The following is a 20,823-nucleotide window of genomic DNA, read 5'->3' on the forward strand; positions in this document are numbered from 1 at the left end:
CTTTACCTGGTAGGACTCTGCTGGGAACTCTGGATTTTACATTTCTTTCTCTGCTAGGACACTGCTGGGAACTCTGGATTTTACATTTCTTTCCCTATTAGGATCTCTGGATTTTACATTTCTTCCCCTGCTAGGACACTGCTGGGAACTCTGGATTTTACATTTCTTTCCCTATTAGGATCTCTGGATTTTACATTTCTTTCCCATTAGGACAGGTCCTCAATCCCTCAGGAAAGCTTCAGACTCCTGATGCTGTAGTTGAGGTATCCAAACAGGATTTTGGAGCTGTGCCTGGTTTCCTCTTTCCAGCCACCAGGATCTCCTCAATTATTCAAACTTGGGCATTTTTCATTATGTTTGGAAGATGAAATACAGAATTCTGTGAGTGTAGGGAAAACTTTAGGCTGAAATATGTGACTTTCACCCAGGACTGAGCTGGGATTTGCCAGCCTGGGGGATGAAGCTTTCACTGCAGAGCTGGAGAGCAGAGCTCAGGGACGGATTTGTGTCACTTGGCTCTGCTGGGGACACCCTGGGCACCCATTCCTGGCTGGGGGGGCACAGTGACAATGTCCCTGCTGAGCTGCTGGTGCTGATTGTCCCTCTGTGCTTTGATTTCCAGGCCCTGTGGGGATGGCAGCAGCTGCTGCAGTGGCAACGGGGAAAAAAAGGAAGAGACCTCACGTGTTTGAGTCCAACCCCTCCATCCGGAAGAGGCAGCAGACACGTTTGCTCAGGTGAGCACTCACCTGGCCCTGCCACCTTGGTGCCTCCAGCCAGCTCTGCTGGCCTGTGTGGCCACAGCAAGTCACCCAGCTCAGGGATTTTTTTTGGGAGTGCCTTTCTGGAACCCGAGAGTTGTGTTTTAAAGGGTTAAATTGCAGCTCTGCTCATCTCTGATTTTATGCTCACCAGGACTGACGCTCTGGTGGATCCATTGTTCTGTTTTAACCCCAACTGGTCACCAATTAAGTGACATTGCAAGATATCCACAGTGGCTTTAGCAGAAAGTGAAGCTCCATCCATATCCCAGCTCTGCAAAGGATTTATCTGCCTCACAAAAAATAAGTCTTTTCTGCTTGATCAAACCATTCTGGGGATAAATTCAGTGTGTGTATATCCAAATTTCCTTTGCCATTGGGCAAATCCCATGGTTTAGAGCACAGTTTTAGGAAGAATAATCCAGTGGAGATTCCTGCCTGAGTTGAAACACTTTTTTTGGCTTTAGAAACTTCCTGTGGAGACACCATGTTAGTGTTCAGGAACACACATAATCACGGGATATGATTATCTGCAGGTGCTTTTATTAAGAGCTCTGGGAATCAGGGGTCCAGACCCAAATCTTTCTTAGGCCCCTGACCACAGTTTCTCATGATTATTCTTATGATTAAACAGTAATTATATTTAATTACTAAACAATCATCACATCTAACAATTATATCATTTATCATCTACTAGCTACAGAGGTGCAGTTCTAGCAAGTACAAGTTCTTCATGTGCTTAGGGTGTTTATTTTTCCTTTTAACCCTAAACCCCCATGATTTTAAAACCTTTTTACTATCAACCAGAGCTCCACAGCTCTCCAGGTGTTGCATTCCAGGTGCTCTGAGGCTGTTTGCCCACCTGATGGCCCCCGAGCCGCACCAGAGCTGATGGGACTGCACAGCCCTGGAGACACCACCTGAAATTCCATGCTCTGCTAACACTTGTGAATATTGGCTGCTGCTGCTCCCTAGCTTTTGGAACAAAGCAATTCTTGCTTTTTATGCTGTTTGGGATCTCAGTGGACAGTTAGTGTTAAATTATTGGGCAGAGTTACTGCTAAATAATAACCCATGGGAGTGAACTCCCTGCCTTTTACAGCTTCATTCTGGTTTTCCCTCCTTCCCCCAACTCAGCCCTGTTTATTTTAGTGTTTCTGTGTTTATTGCAGAGTTTGTGAAGAACAAATCCTTTTCTCCCTTGAAATATGAACAATATATTTTTAAAGAAGCTGCTCAGTGAAGGAATTATTTCTTCTCCTTTCACACAACTACTTTATTTTACTGCGTTAAGATAATGACAAAACATATTTTATTTTCCACTCTGACCAGCTGAACACACGTTTGTGCTTGATTTCACCCCACTGGGAATCAAGTGGTAATTTCAAACCCCCGGCTGTGGGATCTGTGTGTAGCTGGTGGTACTTTTTAGCAACAGCAGGTTCTGAAATGACCAGGACAGGGACTGAGCTGTCACCTCATGGAGTGCTCAGGTTTTCGGAGGAACACACTACTTTTCTCTTGCTTTTGGAGTTTCTGCCACCATTTCTGACTCTTGCAGTGCTTTAAAGGGAATAAGAGGCAGAAAATATCCAGTGAAACATTTTAATTCCGGAGGGAGTTGCTGATGGGGCAGGTGTTGGGACACCTGGGTTTCCTGTGCTGAGCTGTTGCAATATTTCCAGTTCTTGCCTATCCTGTAGCTTGAATTCCTACAGATCTGGTTTGAGCAGGACTTTGGTGCTGGAGAATTGCACTGCCATGATCTGGATGTAAAACAACCTCTGTCTGCAGGCCCCTTTTGATGAATCATTCAGGTGCTTCAACAAAACACAAGTTTTGTGTTGCTAAGACAGAGTGGAAGTGCAGACTCTTGCTGCCCCAGCTTTGCTGCTCTGGTGATTTCTCTTTTGACATCAATGAGAAAAGGAGAGAGGGGAGAATAATTGACATTTGAGCTGCTGGGTGACTGCAGGGAGCACAGCAGGCCTGTGGAACAGAGGAATAAACTCAATATGTGGCCAAGCTGAGCAGCTGGGGCTCCGTTTCTCACCTGCTTTGTGAAAGGGAGCTGGCAGTCAGAGGGGTTGTGTTTCTGCAGGGCTTTCAGCTGATGCCCATTCCCTGGTTTTGCCCTGTTTCAGGAAACTCCGGGCCACACTGGATGAGTACACCACCAGAGTGGGGCAGCAGGCCATTGTCCTGTGCATCTCACCCTCCAAACCCAACCCTGTCTTCAAAGTGTTCGGTGCTGCACCCTTGGAGAACGTGGTAAGTGTCCCAAAGGAAGTGAGGAAAGAAATTCCTCACCTTCTCTGCAGATTTCCTTCTGCTCAGGGCAGCCTTGGAAGCCTGGCAGGGATCTGAAGGTCATGTTAAAAACCCCGGAAAACAGAGTTTGGGTTTTATGGAGTACAGTGCTGGAGCTGGTTGAGTCAGTGATTCCAGAGATCTTTTCCAGCCTTAATGTTCCTGTGACTCCCTGACATGAGGGCAGCACTGAGGTCCTCTCTTCTCTGCAAGAATGGCTGCCTGGCACTTCTCACCAGGATATCCTGAATTAAAACTCAGAGGGAACAGGTCATGATCATAGAATCCCAGAATCCCTGAGGTTGGAAAAGACCTCCAGGATCATTGAGTCCAAAGTGTCAAAACCCCACTTTGTCCCCAGCCCAGAGCTCTGAGTGCCACCTCCAGGAATTCCTTGGACACCTCCAGGGATGGGGACTCCAAAGCTCCCTGGACAGCCCTTGACCACCCTTTCCATGGGGAAATTCCTGCTGTTGTCCACCCTGAGGCTCATCCTGAGGCCGTTCCCTCTCCTCCTGTCCCTGTTCCCTGGAGCACAGCCCGACCCCCCGGCTGTCCCCTCCTGGCAGGGACTTGTGCAGAGCCACAATGTCCCCCCTTAGCCTCCTTGGCTCCAGACTAAACCCTAAAAAATGACATGTTTAAGCTCAGCTCTGCTGTCAGTTCCTGCACCTTGTTGCAGATCCTGCCCAGAAGAAGTTCTACCCTCAGAACTTTTCCTTTCATCCCACAAATTCTTCCCTTGCCAGTGTTACTTCAAGTTTCATCAGCAGCTCTTTGCTAGGGCCGAGTCTCGGGGGGCTGCTGGGTGTTTCCTGCCAGCTGTGCCACCATTTGCTCCTCCTGCTCTGCAGTACCCTGGGGAAGGTGGCTGGGCCTGCATCCTGCTCCTCTCCTGGTGCTGCTCACCTTGTTTACCTGAGCCTAACAACTCCCCACAGGTACGCAAGTACAAGAGCACCATCCTGGAAGACCTGGAGTCGGCGCTGGCCGAGCACGCCCCGGCCCCTCAGGAGGTCAACTCGGAGCTGCCACCCCTCACCATCGATGGCATCCCCGTCTCTGTGGACAAGATGACCCAGGTGAGTGGACAAGATGACCCAGGTGAGCAGCAGGCGTGGCAGAGGCAGGGGAACAGGGGGATGTTTGGCATCTTGCAGTCACATCCTGTTGTTTTGTGTGGCTGCCTCTCCAGGGGCCGGCTCTGAGCTCTGATCTCCTCTTTCCCCTGGGGCTGTAACAGCTCAGGTCGTGGTTGGATGTGGAGCTTCGTTAGTGGTGCTGATTTTCTCGGGGAAAAAAAAGAGCTCAGGCTGCTGGGAGCATTCCATTTAAAGCTGGTTTTGGCACCTCCCAGAAAGTGGGAACAGGGAAAATATTCCATGTTTTGCTACAATCTTTAGGTGCCAAAATTGGGAAAGTCACTTGTGGACACCTTTCTGTGTCCTGTAGTTCATTCCCTCCTCTGCTTCTTGCTGTGGATTGGAGCAGAGGGGAGTTTGCCAAAGGTTCAACCCCAGATCAGACCCTGAGGGAGATATTTTTGTTGGAGCTTTGTTAGTGGTGCTGATTTTCTCTGGGAAAAAAAAAAATTGCTGGTGAGGAGAGCTCAGGCTGCTGGGAGCATTCCCTTTGGAGCTGATTTTGGCACCTCCCAGAAAGTGGGAACAGGGAAAACATTTTTTCCATGCTTTGCCACAATCTTTAGGCACTGAAGTTGGGAAGGTCACTCGTGGACACCTTTCTGTGTCCTGTAGTTCATTCCTCCTCTCTGTTTCTTGCTGTGGATTGGAGCAGAGGGGAGTTTTAACCCCAGATCAGACTCTGAGTGGGGTATTTTTGTTGGAGACAGGGAATTATCTGCCCTGGGCATGTGGGAGATTCCCTTTCTCTCCAGCCTGACCTCACTGCTGGGAGAAAGTGCAGGGGACTCCAGGAAAGCTTCACCTGGAGGGAAATCTCCTTCCCAGGGATGCAGGACCTGAATTCAGGCAGGTGTGTCCTGCAGGAGCCTCTGGGCACACCCAGTCTGAGGCACCACAACAAGTTTAAAATGCTGAAAGGCAATTTTTTTCTGAGGCAGTAACAAGGTGGAAAGGGCAGCACAAAAGGAGGTGCAGGAGCAGCGCAAAGATGTGCAGATTTTTCTGTGCTCTGCAGAGGTCACGCCCTGCTCAAAACACCATTTCCATTTCTTAGTGCAGTCAGACAAGCTCACAGTCATAATAAAATTTTACTGTGCTTTGGCTGGTACAAATAATTTTCCCCATCCCTGACAAATAAGACAAAAATTATTTCTTGGATTTTTAAACTCCAGTGAAAGGTGGCACCTGCAGGAGCAGCTCTTGGGCAGCTTTTGTTGTGTCCCAGGAACAGTTCCCCATGGAAATGTTTTTCTCCTCCTTGTCCTGCAGGGCCTTTGCTCAGCCAGCCCAAAGTGCTGATGTAGAACCTGCAGGTTTTATTTCAAATCCTCTCCTGCTGCTTTATGGCAGAAAAACAAGGATCTTTTTAGGAAAGGCCCTCATTGTTCCAGCACAGTGAAGTAGCTCAGAAGAGCTTTATGGAAAGGTTTCTCCTGAGCTGGGCACAGAGGTGACATCATTTATTGTGGGAATCTTGATTCACAGACCTTCCAGTATAATTATTTGTATTTTCTAGTAAAAAATAATCTCTTTCTTTTTTTTTTTTTTTTTTTTTTTGCAACTAAGTTGCATAAAACCCTATGGAACACTGGAACAAAAATAAATATAAATATAATTAGGATGGGGATGGCAGGGACTGGAAAAATGAGGCCTCTGCTTTCAGCAGGTGCCAGCAGGCAGGTGTGGAGGTGTCATCAGTGAGGAGGTGAAAATAATTCTCCTTTTAATTGCTCTGCGTCCCCAGTGGTCTGGAGGGAAATAAAGCCTTCATTTGCCTGGTCAAAGATGTTTCTCTAGCCTTGGGAATGGAGAGTATCACCCACCTAGGCTGGGCAGGAAAACCTGTGTTTTCCTGTGCAGTGGGATTTTCAGCCTTCACAGAGAGGCATCTTGGTGCTTTCTGGACTTTGGTGACAGCTGAGTTTGCCCCTCAACTTGTTCTCAGCTGCTCGTTGATGTGATTGAGGAGTAAAATTGGGTAATCTGAGCTTAACCAAGCTGAGCTCAGTGCTTCAGTCCGCTCTCACTGTTTTATGAACAGGTGATTTGTCCTTTAATTTGACTTCTTTGAAGCCCCTGTGATTTATAACTTGTTTGTAGGAGCCAGTAAAAGCTTTTTCTGGCTCCTACAAGTCAGAAAAAGCTTTAAAAGGTTGTTCAAAGATCATCCTGGTGCCCATTCACCTCGTGAGAGCTGCATTCCTGCTCTCCCAGCTGCTCCCTGGCACATGGCAGGGGGAGAATCCTTGCTGGAATCAGCTGCCATGCAGCTGGGCAATAGCCTGGATGGTTTTATGGTTTCCCAGCTCTGGGAAGTGCAGCAGGGATGGGTTCAGGGATGAATGTTCACTTCCAGCTCTCGTGCAGTTGCTGGTTTTCCCTCTTCCACTTCCAGGTGCAGCCAAGGTCCTGCATGGACTCGACTTTGCTTTTCCCGGAGATCCCAAGGCTGAGCTGTGGGGATGTGTAGAAAATTCCCAGCCACAGGTTTTGCTCTGTTCTAGAAATCGCTTTCTTTGTTGTTTCCAGCTCTGGAGAGCAGTTGGAATACAGCTGGCTGCGCTTTGGGCTGTTGCATTTAGGATTGGGATAGCTCAGTACCATTAATTTTTGAATTTAACATTAAAAGTGAAAACACTGAGCCTGTGTGAAAGGGTGGCAAAGAACCATTTCTCATAATTTCCCCCAAATCCTCGGGTCACCTGCACCCTTTCCAAGGGCACAAACTGGAATGTGCCACTGGATTTTTTTCAGCAGATGTTTGATTTTTGGGTGGGTTCTGTCAGCAGAACCTCGGCTCCTGCAGGTGAATGTTCCCACCTGTGCCCTGAGGGGTGTGGGGGACATTACCTGTGGCTGAGCCCGGCCTAATTAGGGCACTAATTAGCCAAGTCCTCTCTCCTGACAGTGCTGCTGATTGTGTCCCCGTGGATTAAAGACAAACCCTCCTTAACAAGTACCCTGAGTAGCTTGAGCCCTGAAGTGCCACCAGCAGTAATTGATGCAGCTGGAAACCAGGAGCACGGCTGATGGCAGGACAGGAAAGCAGCTTTTAACTCTTTTTGCACCTTCTTGGAGTCTAAAATGCTGAAAAGTTTAAACTTTCTGTGCTAAAAGACTCTAATCCCCAAAAGAAAACTACATTAAACCTAAGGCCATAAACCAAAATTACTGCTACCATTAAACTTACGATGTGTAGTTAATTAAAAGTGTGTAATATCACAAAGTAAGAATTTTAAAATGCAATATATATCTGTTATTTAAAATATAATATATAATAATATACATTATTTGGTATAGTATATGTATAAAACAAAATAGAAATTTTAAACCAAAAACTAATCCTTCTTATTTACCTTCTTCTTCCTTCTTCTTCATAAATTTAAATAGTATTTTATGGTTAAACAAAAAAAATCCACATTACAAAGTTCAAATAATTAATTATTAAGTTAAAAATAAAAATAATTTAAGTATAATTTCTTAAATGGTTAATAGTTTAAATAGTTAAATAGTTTAACCTTAAAAACCATTATACAAAAAAATAGTTAACCCTTTTGTAACTTATTGATTGAATACTATAAATATAAACATATAAATATAAACATATAAATATATATTATACATATTATAAATAATATATATAATAAAGAAATATATTATAAATATACATATTTCTAATATAAATAAAAGGTAATAAGCATCTAAACCTAAACACAAAATACCATCTGTAACACTTCAATCCCAACCTTAGCAAAAACAAAAGCAAAAACAACAACAACAACAAAAAAAAACCCCAAAAAACCAAAACAAACCAAAACAAAAACAAATAAACCAACCAACCCACAACAACTCAAAACAACCCTGCTGCTACCAGGCTTATTTGAATAAATTATTGGGCAGAGTTACTGTTAATTACTAATTCTCAGGAGTGAACTCCCTGCCTTTTACAGCTCCATTCTGGTTTTCCCTCCTTCCCCAGCTCTGCTCACTCAGCCCTGTTTATGGCAGAGTTTCTGAAGAACAAATTCTTTTCTCTCTTGGACTATGAACAATGTATTTTTAAAGAAACTGCTCAGTGGAAGGAATTTTGGGGAAATTCCTCCTGGAAAATGCTGTGCAGCCCTAGCACAGGGATGGAGTCCCCATTCCTGTTGGGATTTCAAAGTCCTGTGGATGTGGCACTTGGGGACTCAGTCAGTGATGGCCTTGGCAGTGCTGGGGAACTTAAAGCTCTTTTCCAACCAAAGTGACTCCATGGTTCTATGAAATAATTTACTCTAAAAGCTTTGAAGGAATGCAGGGAGCTGCTTCTAAATGCAGTTTTTAAACTCTAAATGTGATTTCCTCTGATAGAAGGAGAGCTCTCTCCTTCCTCCTCTACTTTGCAACTGAACCAGCCTTTTCCTGGTGCTCCAAGGAGTCCTTGGTACAAAACCAGTCTTGTCACAAAACCCTGTGTGAGTTCTTTATTTATTTTGGCAGGGCAGGGCTGGAGAAGTGTGAGATCGTGGTTTCCACATTTCAGCAGTCACTGAAGCTCCATCCCCTCGCAGCATCTCTGTAAATGATGCATCAGCTCATGCCTGAGCTCCTGCCACTGTAGGGACATTGAGAGGGGGTTTTTAATAGGTCTTTGTGATTTTTGTTTTTTTCCGTTTCGGGTTGGCTCGTTTTCTTCCTGGTAGTGTTTGAATTGTGAACTGTCAATAGAATGGCTGTGCCTTGGTGTTGTAATTTTGTTTTAGCTGATTGAATTTTGTTTCTTCCACCTGCTGCCATGCTGAGTCTTGGGAGAAGATGACAAAGTATTGTCCACCTTCCTTGGGTTTTCAGGCCTCTTCCAGTTGATGGCTCCGAGATGGATGGATCAAGATGGAAGTTGGACACGATAATTCTGTACCACGCACCTCAAAACTACCCGAGATATGAATTCCTAAACACCTCCCAACCTTTTGTTGGTTCCAGGCACAGCTGAGAGCCTTCATCCCCGAGATGCTGAAGTATTCCACGGGTCGTGGGAAGCCAGGCTGGGGCAAGGAGAGCTGCAAGCCCATCTGGTGGCCCGAGGACATTCCGTGGGCCAACGTCCGCAGCGACGTCCGCACGGAGGAACAGAAGCAGCGGGTGGGTGTCTCCCTGTCTGCTCCAAATGGAGCACAAGGGGCTGCAGGCTGGGTTTTGGCAGTGGTTTTTGCCTTGAGGGACAGAAGAAAGGGTCTGTTTCATGGCCTCCTGAAGGAGGGAAGGGATGCTGTCCTGTTCAGAGCAGCAGGGAAGCTTTGTGCTTCAAGGAAAGAGTCGTGGATGTGCAGTGGAGCCAGGGAAAATGAGAGAACCAGGTGAAAAAGTAAAGTTTCTATCAGCCTGTCACAGAGATAAAGCCACCGTGGTGTGGAGGCAGCAGGACCTGTGCAGGCTGGTTCAGGGCTGGTTGGGTGGGGAGGTTGGAAATGGTGCTGTGGCAGCATTTTGGTGCTTTCCCAAATCACCGTGGTTTTCTGCTTGGATCACAGAATGGTTTGGGTTACAAGGGCCCTTTTAAAGGTCTTCTCATCCAACCCTGCACTGAGCAGGGACATCTTCACCGGATCATGTGGCTCTCCAGGGGGATTCCTTGGGGAAAGGAGGGGATGAGCAGAGGGAGATTAAATATTGGGGTTGTTCATTTGCGAATTGCTGCAAACCACCTAGCAAACCCCAGTGAAGACACACGTGCAAATCCCAGCGCTGAGCTGGTCCAGAACACTTCCCTGGGCTGACCATGCCCTGTTCCTTCCTGCTGGAAGGTGTCCTGGACCCAGGCCCTGCGGACCATCGTGAAGAACTGCTACAAGCAGCACGGGCGCGAGGACCTGCTCTACGCCTTCGAGGACCAGCAGACCCCACAGACCACCACCACGCACAGCATCGCCCACCTGGTGCCCTCCCAGACCGTGGTACAAACCTTCAGCAACCCCGACGGCACCGTGTCCCTCATCCAGGTGAGAGCAGCCCCCTGGCTCTTCCATTTCCAGCACCTCAGCCAGCTGCTGTAAGGGAACTCAGGAGCTCAGCTTGTCCTTCGGGGATTTTGCCTTTATCGTGTCTTCCCCCACAGCAAAGATCCGTCCTCATCCTCTCTCTACCCAACTCCCACCCTTTGTTCTCCAGTGCAAGGATTTCTGTGATGTGGTCAAAAAAATTCAGGGATTTGACCCGAGTTTAGTGAATCTACTTAAAACAAATCCAGTCCCTGCTGCCACCACACAACACCTGTGGTGGCAATGGGAGGAGAGGTGGTGGAACTGCCTTCCTTTAATGGTATGAAATGTAGTTTAATTAGCTACATTTCAGGTATTTTATATTTATATATATGCATTAAAAAAAAAAAAATCTGTCTGTCTATCTCAGGTATTTCTGTGCCCCAGGTCTTCATCTGACCCCTGAAGTGTATGATATTTATTACAAACACCAAATACATATATATAAATATAGATATATTTTTTATATCTATTAAAAAAAATATATCTATATATAGATCAGGTATTTCTGTGCCCCAGGTCTTCATCTGACCCCTGAAGTGTATTATATTTATTATAAACACCAAATACATATATATATAAATATAGATATATATTTTTATATATATAAAAAAAATATATCTATATATAGATCAGGTATTTCTGTGCCCCAGGTCTTCATCTGACCCCTGAAGTGTATTATATTTATTACAAATACCAAATACATATTTGTCCTCATGGAATACGGATTCCTCTCACACTATTCTTAGCTCAGTGCTGCTGCTGCTTTCCCTGTGTTCCCTGTGTGGGAAGGCAGATTCTGGCAGCTCAGGATGTCAAAAAAATTAGTTTTTTTCTTGAAACTTCCCACAAACTCCTTGTGGGAGTGAGAATTGAATCTCAGTTTTCCCTGTGCCTCCAAACCACCACTGGTGGTGGTTCCTAACCAGGTTCAGCACTTTGTGCCTCTTGAGCATCACATTTTAGTGAAGTCTCAGACATACTTTTTCTGATATGATGCAGATAAAAACTGAGTGTATGAGCAGGGTATTTTTTCCCAAATGAAGCTTTTCAGTGGCTGTTGGAGTTTTCTGTTCCCCACCAAGGCCCAGCAGACTTGCCAGGCTGGTTCTCTTTGCTCACCTGTCCATACAATCTCCCTTTGACTGGTGTCCTTTCAGCTGCTGGACACCTGAGATCCCATTGACTTCCTGGCATTTATATTTAATTCTCCTCCGAGACAAAGCTGCCCATCTCCCTGCCTTTGTCCTTTCCCAGCTGTTAAATGGGGAAAAGATCATTTCCAAAGGGGTATTGAGGAGGAGCTCATGTTTGCTGAGGTGCCTGGAGATGAGTCCCAGGGAAATGGGGAGCAAAGAGGGTGTGCAGGGAATTCTGAGCCAGTGCTGGCTGGGTGGGAGAAGGGAGCTGACTCCAACATGCTCCCACAGCTGCTCTTCCTGAGGCTGGGAGACTGCTGAGGCCTTCGTGGGCACAGGGGACAGCACGAGGGATGTGCAAAACTTGGTTCCAGTCTGGGAGCTGCCATGGATTAACCTTGGGATTCCTCCCCCTTGGGGACAGCTCCGTGTTTCTGTGAGCTGTGCAATTTCAATTAGTCACAGAATCATGGAATTTAAAGGGGTTGGAATTGACCTTAAAGATCCTCTCATGTGGGAACCCAGGGATTCCCTCTGGCTGTCCTGGCAGGTCTGGGACCCTGGCAGGGGTCAGGAACCCCCCTGGACAGAGCCCCCAGAGACACTGTCTGTGATCTCTGTCCATGGAAAAGAGTTTTCAATCTTACAGGATGAATTACAAGCTCTGAGTGTTTGATATAAGCAATAATTAAGTGTGGCACGGGTGCAAAAGTAAAATTTTAGGATTCTAGATTAGGGATCCAAAGGGGACAAGATGGAGGAAATTGGGTGTGCCTTGTCCTTTTTCTCCTTCTTCATGCCCTCCATGTTTCACTGTGGTGTTGGCATTTTTCTGTTGGTTTAGGCTGGGGACACACTGTCCAACGTAGGTGACAGATATTGGCACGTTATTGTAAATCCAGCACAGGTAGTTTGTGGTATTTAATGTTTGTAACATCCCACTGAGGGCAGAGCCCCACACGCTGCCCTGCAGGACAGAGCTGCGGCAGGGCAGCAGAACATGTTAGAGATAAACAGAATAAACAACCTTGAAACCAGCACAGACGAATTATGGCTTCTGCTTTAGCAGTGGGGCTGACAGACAGAGACTTTCCACAATCTCAGAATCATCAATACCTCAGATTCCGACACTCTCATTGCCACGGGCAGGGACCTTCCACCATCCCATGCTGCTCCAAGCCCTGTCCAGCCTGGCCTTGGACACCTCCAGGGATGGGACATCCCCAACCTCCCTGCACCACCCTGCCAGTAAATCCCTTGGTTATTTTAATCTGGCAGCAGGTGAGACCCCGTGTGCCCCAGTGCAGTAACAGATGCATTCTCTTGTCCCCACAGGTTGGCACGGGAGCCACGGTGGCCACGCTGGCCGACGCCTCGGAGCTGCCCACCACGGTGACCGTGGCACAGGTCAATTACTCGGCGGTGGCTGACGGGGAGGTGAGCGCCTGCCTTGGCTTCCCGGGGACCCTGAGCTGCACAAACATCTCGGGGCTCACAGCGAACCCCCGGCTGCGGGACAGGGCTGGCACAGCAGGAGCCTGGGGCAAGATTACAGGCAGGGATGAGCTGGTACTGCGGATCAGGACTCGGCAAACACTATTTTATATACGTATAAATTAAAAAAAAATACTATATAATATATTATATATAATGTGTAACAATAATATATTATAATATATATAATATATATTATAGAATGTATAACAATAATATAATATATACTATATTATATATAATGTATAAAAATATTATACTATATATAATATAGTATATATTATGTATAAAAATAATATATATTATTATATACCTAATAGATATAATGGTAAATATATATATATAATTGTGTACATGTGTAATTTAGGCTCAGGACTCTGCAAACACTATAATATAATATAATATAATATAATACAATACAATACAATACAATACAATACAATACAATACAATACAATATAATATAATATAATATAATATAATATAATATAATATAATACAATATAATATAATATAATATAATATAAATAACATATAATATTATATATAATTATATATGATATTTTCTATATAATTATATATAGAATATATGTAATATATCTCTATAATTGTGTATATGTATAATTTCAGTTCTGCAAACTGAATAATATATATATAATAATATATATATAAATTATACATAAATATATAAATATATATTTTTATATATATAATATATATGTATTATATAATATATATTCTATAATATATATAAAAATATATAATATATAATATAATATCTATAGCATTATATATGTAATTATATATTTTATTTTTCCTATAATTATATATAATATGTAATCTAATATTTATATAATTGTGTATAAGTATAATACAAAATTATACATACAATTATATATATAATTGTGTATATGTATAATTTTGGCTCAAGACTCTGGAAACACAATTATATATTTTAAAAATAAATTATATTATATATAATATATATAAAACTATACATTATATATAGTTCTACATATACAATTTCATATATTATATATATTATATATATATAGTATTTTATTTATAGATATGTGCATAAAATTGTATTTGCACAGTCCTGAGCCAAAATAACAATTCAGCACTTTCTATGTAGAAAATATAAATCATATTATAAATATAAATTCTATTATATACATATATACGTATATACACACACATATATACATATATGTATAATTCCACAATTATAGTGGAAGTCTTAGGTCTGAATTTTTTACTTTTTTTTATACCTCCTATAAATTATTTAATTAGGGTTTTTTTTGGCATTCCCATGCTTAAATCTGCACACTCAAACTTGGAAACATTTACTTTTCCCTTTTTTAAAAATCAAATCATACATGAAAATAATGAAAAATACATGAAAAATACAATTATTTCTCTAAGCTTAAGAAACATTCTATTACAATTATAGAGATATTTTTTTTTCCCTCTTGGCTTCAAACCCCACCTTTAAATGAGGCTGTGGGTCCCTCTCTGTCCCCTTCTGTCCCTGTGCTGTCCCCAGCTGGGGTGTCACGGCGAGAGGTGGCAGCACAGAACAGCTTTGCTGGCCACAAACCCTGTTCCCATCTCAGGCCTGACTGAAACCGCCTGGAGTCACCTTGAGGCACTCAGCAGCTGCTTTGGGGTTGGCAAGAACCAGTTTTATCTCCTGAGAGCTGCAGGAAATCTTTCAAAGGCACCACTAAGGCAGAGGGGGCTCACCTGGGTTAGGGGAAGGTGTCCCTGCCCTGCATCTGGATGGGTTTAAAGTCTTTTTTCACCCTCTCAGCTGTAGAATCTCAGCAGCTCAACTTTTCTGGAGACAGTCCCAGCTTCTTTTCCTTCTTTCCTTACCCCATCCCTGTTCTGGAACTCCTCCAGCACCTTTGTCATCACTGGGATCTCCCTTCCCACCCAGAATTTCAGGTTCTCCCTCCCTCCCTCTCCATCCTGTGTTGGAATTAACCTTTGCCCAAAGGCAGCAAAATTTCCTCGTGCAAAATTTTACCTTGAGCCTCAAATCACCTCTGCTTTTATGGATTTTTTTTAACCATCTCTATCCCAACAAATTGAGGAGTTTTTTTTTTTTTTCTTCCCTCCCCCAACACCATTTCTATTTGTGTCTCAGAAGTTGGGGAGTGTCCTAAAAATGTTTCTGGGGATGGGAGGTGGAGGAGATCTCTACCTTGCAAAGCAGCCAGTAGGATTTGTCAGTAGATTCTCTGCTTTTTTGGTCCAAAGTATGTTTTTAATTCTCATCCTGGTGGATTTTGTGGCCATATTATCATTATCTCACCAGCTGTGAAGCTCCACATGAAAATATGGGGGAAAATGAGCAATGGGGTGAACTTTAGGTAATACAAAAATTATCTGTGGGAATGTCTGGAATTTTAAATACCTGGGATAAATGAACATTTCCAGCCATCATCATCTTTTATTAAGCAATATGGCTCAATCCCATCCACGGTCACAGGTGCTGTCCAGATCAATCCTAGATGGGAACATGGACCAATCCCCAAAATGTGCAAATAGAAACAGGGGGGCAAACACAGCTCATTTCCCTGAGGGATGTGATCTGTGCTGGGGCTCCAGCACTGCAGGAACACAGAATTCCAGAACAGCTGGGGCTGGGAGGGACCTTTGGGAGCAATGCAGCCCAAGGCAGGGCCACCCAGAGCAGGTGACACCAGGACACATCCGGGTGGCTTTGGGATGTCCCCAGACAGAGAGAGACTCCACAGCTTCCCTGGGCAGCTGTTCCAGAGCTCTGCCACTCTCCATGGAAGGAAGCTCTTCCTCATGGTGAGGTGGGACTTGTGTTTTAATTGATGGCAATTAAACACAGCTAATTAATGAACACCCCTGGCTGGCAGGCAACGATCCAGGTACGACAACACTACACTGCCCTGTTTTGTTGAGGATTTGGCAGGACAAGAGGAATTTGGAAGGGCTTGGAACACAAACCCTGTGAGGGAGCTGAGGGAGCTGGGGGTGCTCAGCCTGGAGAAAAGGAGACTCAGGGGTGGCCCCATCGCTCCCCACAGCTCCTGAAAGGTGCCTGTGCCCAGCTGGGCTCGGGCTCTGCCTCCAGCAGCACTGACACAACCAGAGCACACAGCCTCACGCTGTGCCCAGGGAAATTCAGGTGGGAGAGCAGGAAAAAGCTTTTCCAGAAAGGTGATAAAGTTCTGGGATGGCTGACCGGGGAGGTGGTGGAGTCACCATCCCTGGGTGTGTTTGGAAAGCCTGGATGTGGCACTGGGTGAGGTGAGCTGCTGGGGCTGGGCTGGACTCGATGCTCTTGGAGCTCTCTCCCAACGCAGGGATTGTGTGAATTCTGTGATTTCTGAGTTTTTGAGGACTTTTCTGGATCTTTCTGCACTGTGATCCTCATGGCTGATGGAGAGCTGCAGTGTCCAGCCACATCCTCAGCCGCATCCCCATCCCCGCTCTGCAGGACTCTGCGAAAACCCATCCAATTTTCTTTTTGGGAAGCAGCCAGCCCTGGAGGGGGTGATGCTGATGCCACAGCCCCTCCCTGTGTTCCCCTGGCAGGTGGAGCAGAACTGGGCGACGCTACAGGGCGGGGAGATGACCATCCAGACGACGCAGGCCTCGGAGGCCACGCAGGCGGTGGCCTCCTTAGCGGAGGCGGCGGTGGCGGCGTCGCAGGAGATGCAGCAGGGAGCCACCGTCACCATGGCACTCAACAGGTAGCTGGGGAGGGCACAGCTGGCACAACCTGAGCCTGGCATCTCCTGGGTTTCCTTCTGCTGGGGCAGAGTTCACCCTGTGCAGTCCTGGGAGAGGCAGGTGGTGTGTGCAGGACAGCTCCTGATTCCTGCTCTCTTCAGAATCAGAATTTCCTCCTCAGCTCACTGGTTTTGGGGTTTTTTTTCCCTCCAATCTTTCTGTAGTAGAAGCTGAAGGAGCTGCAGTGGTTATTAGGGTTTTTGACTGCACTCAGGTTAGTAAGATGTGAGGTGTAGCTCCACAGGTGCATCCAGCAGGACAAAATATCTTTGCTCAGCTCTGCTGAGCTGCTTAAACTCATCCTGCTGTTCCTACAACCTGGCAATGGCTGTGGCACCCCCTGAGGGATGGGAAATCACAGTGCAGCAGTGAAGGAGGTTTCTCACTGCTGAGATGTGGACGAGAATTTCCCTCATCCAAACCAGGATCCTGGTTAGAGGCTGTTGGCTGAGCAGCCAAGGGATGGGACACAGCACAAGACCACCCTGCTGGTAGCTGGAATAAAGCTCCAAGACCTTGCTCCATCCAGAAATTGCTGAAGGAATCCTTTTGACCCCAATTTGCTCCCAAATCTCTGTTGGGATTGAAGCCCAAACACACCTAGAACTATTTCTGAGGTTTATGATGCAGACTTGGGTCCTTCAGATATTTCTTATCTGCTACATGAGGCTGGTCAAATAGACTTGATTTAGTAAATAGTTTCCCTGTAAAATTCCCTTTTAAAAATAAATGATATTTCCAGGACACTGGAGTTACAGGAAAAAAACCCTATCTCCCCAAATCTAACTTGCTGGATTCTGGAACTTCCCTGTTCTGGAACTCCTTGAACACCTTTGTAGGGCTTTTGGGCCTGGCCTCATTTGTGTGAAGAAATTTAACAGCACTCTGCTGGAAAATAATGAATAATGCTCATTTAAAAGAATTATTAAGCCACTGGGCTGGGGAGGAGATAAAGGCAGAGCTGGTGCTGCTGGTCATGGCAACAGGGCGAGGTGAAGGAGCAGACCCAGGGGTGAAGGGAGAGCTCTGCAAACTGCAGAGCCCCAGGATGTGCCAGTGCCAGAAATCTGATACCTGAATGCAGAGGCAGGAAGGAATAACTGCTTGGATTCTCCCAAAATTTTATCCAAGTCCCTGTTGAAAGGGAGAACACAGGGCTGTTCTAAGCACAATCCACCAGAAGCAGCTTCTTCCCATCCATTCCTCCTCCAGTGTTGATTTCCTGCTGTGCATCACTTCATCCAGGCCAGGTACAAATCCCTCTGCTCTGGGCTGCTCTCCTGGCATGTGTTTGCTGGTTAAAATGGAGATTTTTGTTTCCCTGCTGCTCCTAACCCTTCTCTCCCCTCTGCACACCCACAGTGAAGCCGCTGCCCACGCCGTAGCCACGCTGGCCGAGGCCACCCTTCAAGGAGGGGGACAGATTGTCCTGTCTGGGGAAACTGCAGCGGCGGTCGGGGCGCTCACCGGAGTCCAGGACGCCAATGGTAAGGCCTCTGCAAAGGTTTTCTTTTGGTTTTTTTCATTTAGGCTCTCAAAAACGGCCTTTCCTTCTATTTTTATTGAAATGGCACAGTTTGGGTGGTAAAATGCTCCTCCCTCACTCAAGGGGTCACTGACCAGTTGTGAGTTTTAATCTCAGGGTGGAATGGGAACATTAACTCCTTGTTTGCTCCCCTGGTGCTGGTGGCTCTGATCTTTCCCTCCTCTGCCAGCTGGCTCTATATCCTTAGGGTTTTTTTGGGAAAACTGCTTTGTGATGTGTGTCTGTGCCCAGCACAGGAAGGGCTAGCCTTGATCAATTAACACAATTAGTTGATGCCATAATAAACTCATCTCCAGAACTCTTAAACCAACATTTTATGACTTACTTCCTGCCCTTCTCAAGGCTTTTTTTCTGTGCTTGGTGGCTGTTCCTGAGTCAGCCTCAGGTCATTTTCATCCTGCTTCATTTTCCATCTTCTCACATAGTCCATCTCTTGATTCCAGGGATTCTCTGTAGCATTTCTCACCTGTTCATTCCTCACCTGCCTTCTATCAAGTCTGGTGACTTTTGCAGCTCTTCAAACTAGAAATAAAACTTTACATCTGTAAAATCCAGTTCAAGAGATGAAAGGAATATGAAAATGTGCCTCGCTGGGGCTCACCCACTACCTCTCGTTGCCCTGTGCTTCTGCCTGCCCCTGGAGGTGTTTAAGGAACACCTGGACGTGGCACTGAATGCCTTGGTGTTGGGTCACAGGTTGGATTTAGTGATCCCAGAAGTCTTTTCCAGCCTGACTCTGGGATTATTTTACTGGTTATTATGCAATTACCCAAGAAACCCACTGGTTGTTTGGGTTAGGTAGAAGGAGGTGTGTCAAAACCAGCTGGAAAGGGGCACAAAGAGTGAAGTTGTAAAGAAACCTTGAGGGTGGGGCTGTTTGGACAGGAATTGTCAAAGAGAGGCCAAGCATGTGTGGCTGGGTGTCAGAACTGTCAGTTTGCATGAAAGCAGAAACCTGCTCAGCTGAGATCTGCATCCTCACCCAGCCAGGAGGTTTAGTTTGCAGCAGAGGAGGGAAGAGGAATTTGCCTGGGAGCTGGTTTGATTCCCTTGCTGTGGAGTCAGCCAGCCTGAAGAGGGAGCAGAAATGAAGGGAAATGCCTGTCCCCGGAGCTGGGAATGCATCTGGCACCAGGGGACGAGCAGGATTGTGTTTATTGTGCCGGCAGCCTGGCGTGAGGGCGATAAGTGCTGTGTGTTTATCGGAGGCAGGATCTGACCCTGGATGCTCAAAACCAGCAACTAATCAGATTTGGAAAAGTAGATCCGCACCCCTGGCTCCTTTTGCTCTGCTTCCAAAATGCTGTCACAGTCTGGATTCCTCTGGATGCTTCCCCCAAAACCTCAAACTCCCCTTCTCCACACCCTCCCTGACTCACTCCACCTCACTCTCCCAGCATTGACATCATTTCAATACAGGCTGGGCTTTTTTCTTTTTCCTTTTTTTTCTCCTTTTTTTTTTTTTTCCCCTAGCAGACGATTTGGAAATCAGATGGGATTTAGAGTGCATTAGGAGGAGAGACTGCAGCATTTTCCTGTGAGCACAACCTCGCCCACAGCCCCTCACTTGGTTTCCACTCTCCTTCGATTTGCTCTAATCTCCGGTGGTATTAAGGGGAAGGGCTTTGGAGTCCTTGGAAGCTCCATGCTGTTGGTTCCTTACGTAACCAGCTAATATATCTCCCTCAGGGATGCAGGAGATGTTGGTATCCATTGCTGCTGTCTCTGTCTGGGGAGGGAGAGCAGATGGATTTCACTGCCGGCAGGATTTATCTCCGCAGCCGGGGTGGGACTGGGAGCATCCTCCTGGACACCATTTGATGGATGCAGCAGGAAAAAATCCACTCTGTGCCCTTCTGTCCAGAGGAGATGGAATTGGGAGTGATTTGGAAAAAATAACCGCCAGAGCCAGAATGGTCCTGACCAGCAAATTCCCCCTTCTCGCTGTTGCTTGCAAGGTCTTAATTTGCTGATATTCCAAATAAATGCTTCTTTCTGGGAATGCTCTGATCATTCTGCAGGACTTTTCTGAGGAAAAAAAACTGTCTGGAAGGATAGGATAGAAATTTTATCTGCATCTTACTGATAAAGTAAAGGAGATAGTTTGACACCTCCCCATCCCTGGCAGTGTCCAAGGCCAGGTTGGCCAGGTTTGGAAAAACCTGGGATAGTGGAAGGTGTACTCATGGTAGAAATTAGATGATCTTTAACTCACTTCCAACCCAAACCATTCCATGATTTCTATGAAAATGTCTGGAGCTCAGGCAAGGTGTTTCTTTCCTGATTTTAGCCATTAAGTGTAATTACTCTCTTTTATTCTATTTTTTTGTTTCTCTCTCACTGTGGCATTTTTCCCGTCCCTTCTCTGGAATTATCTGTATAATAATACCAATATAAGACAACCAAGATGGCTAAAAAGAGGAGACTTCTGAATTTTCATGGAAATGTTGGAACCTAGGGCTGGATATCTTGCAGGAGCGTGGCTGCACTGCGCAAGGGCTGTGGATAATCTTCTGATCTGTTCCATTCCCAGCTGAAGGAAACAAGATCTCCTGCTCCCGTGCAGTGTCAAACCAGCTAAGTGCATTATGGTTTTCCTGCTCCTCAGGAGCATCTGCTGCGAGTGGGGAT

At 45.6% G+C, this 20,823-nt stretch overlaps 1 protein-coding gene across 2 annotated transcripts in view; it reads left to right on the forward strand.

Moving 5' to 3' along the window:
- NRF1 (nuclear respiratory factor 1) overlaps positions 1 to 20,823 on the forward strand; it is a 61,273-nt gene that overhangs the window by 18,358 nt on the left and 22,092 nt on the right. For both annotated transcript variants that reach the window (XM_072918229.1, XM_072918232.1), the window contains exons 3-10: positions 623 to 737; positions 2,906 to 3,032; positions 4,013 to 4,153; positions 9,182 to 9,340; positions 10,003 to 10,197; positions 12,711 to 12,812; positions 16,449 to 16,606; positions 18,009 to 18,133. In XM_072918229.1, coding sequence (XP_072774330.1) covers positions 623 to 737; positions 2,906 to 3,032; positions 4,013 to 4,153; positions 9,182 to 9,340; positions 10,003 to 10,197; positions 12,711 to 12,812; positions 16,449 to 16,606; positions 18,009 to 18,133 — 1,122 coding nt within the window. The remainder of the gene's footprint in view (positions 1 to 622; positions 738 to 2,905; positions 3,033 to 4,012; positions 4,154 to 9,181; positions 9,341 to 10,002; positions 10,198 to 12,710; positions 12,813 to 16,448; positions 16,607 to 18,008; positions 18,134 to 20,823) is intronic.

This window comes from Taeniopygia guttata, chromosome 1A (assembly GCF_048771995.1).
Source record: "Taeniopygia guttata chromosome 1A, bTaeGut7.mat, whole genome shotgun sequence".
NCBI lineage: Eukaryota > Metazoa > Chordata > Aves > Passeriformes > Estrildidae > Taeniopygia > Taeniopygia guttata.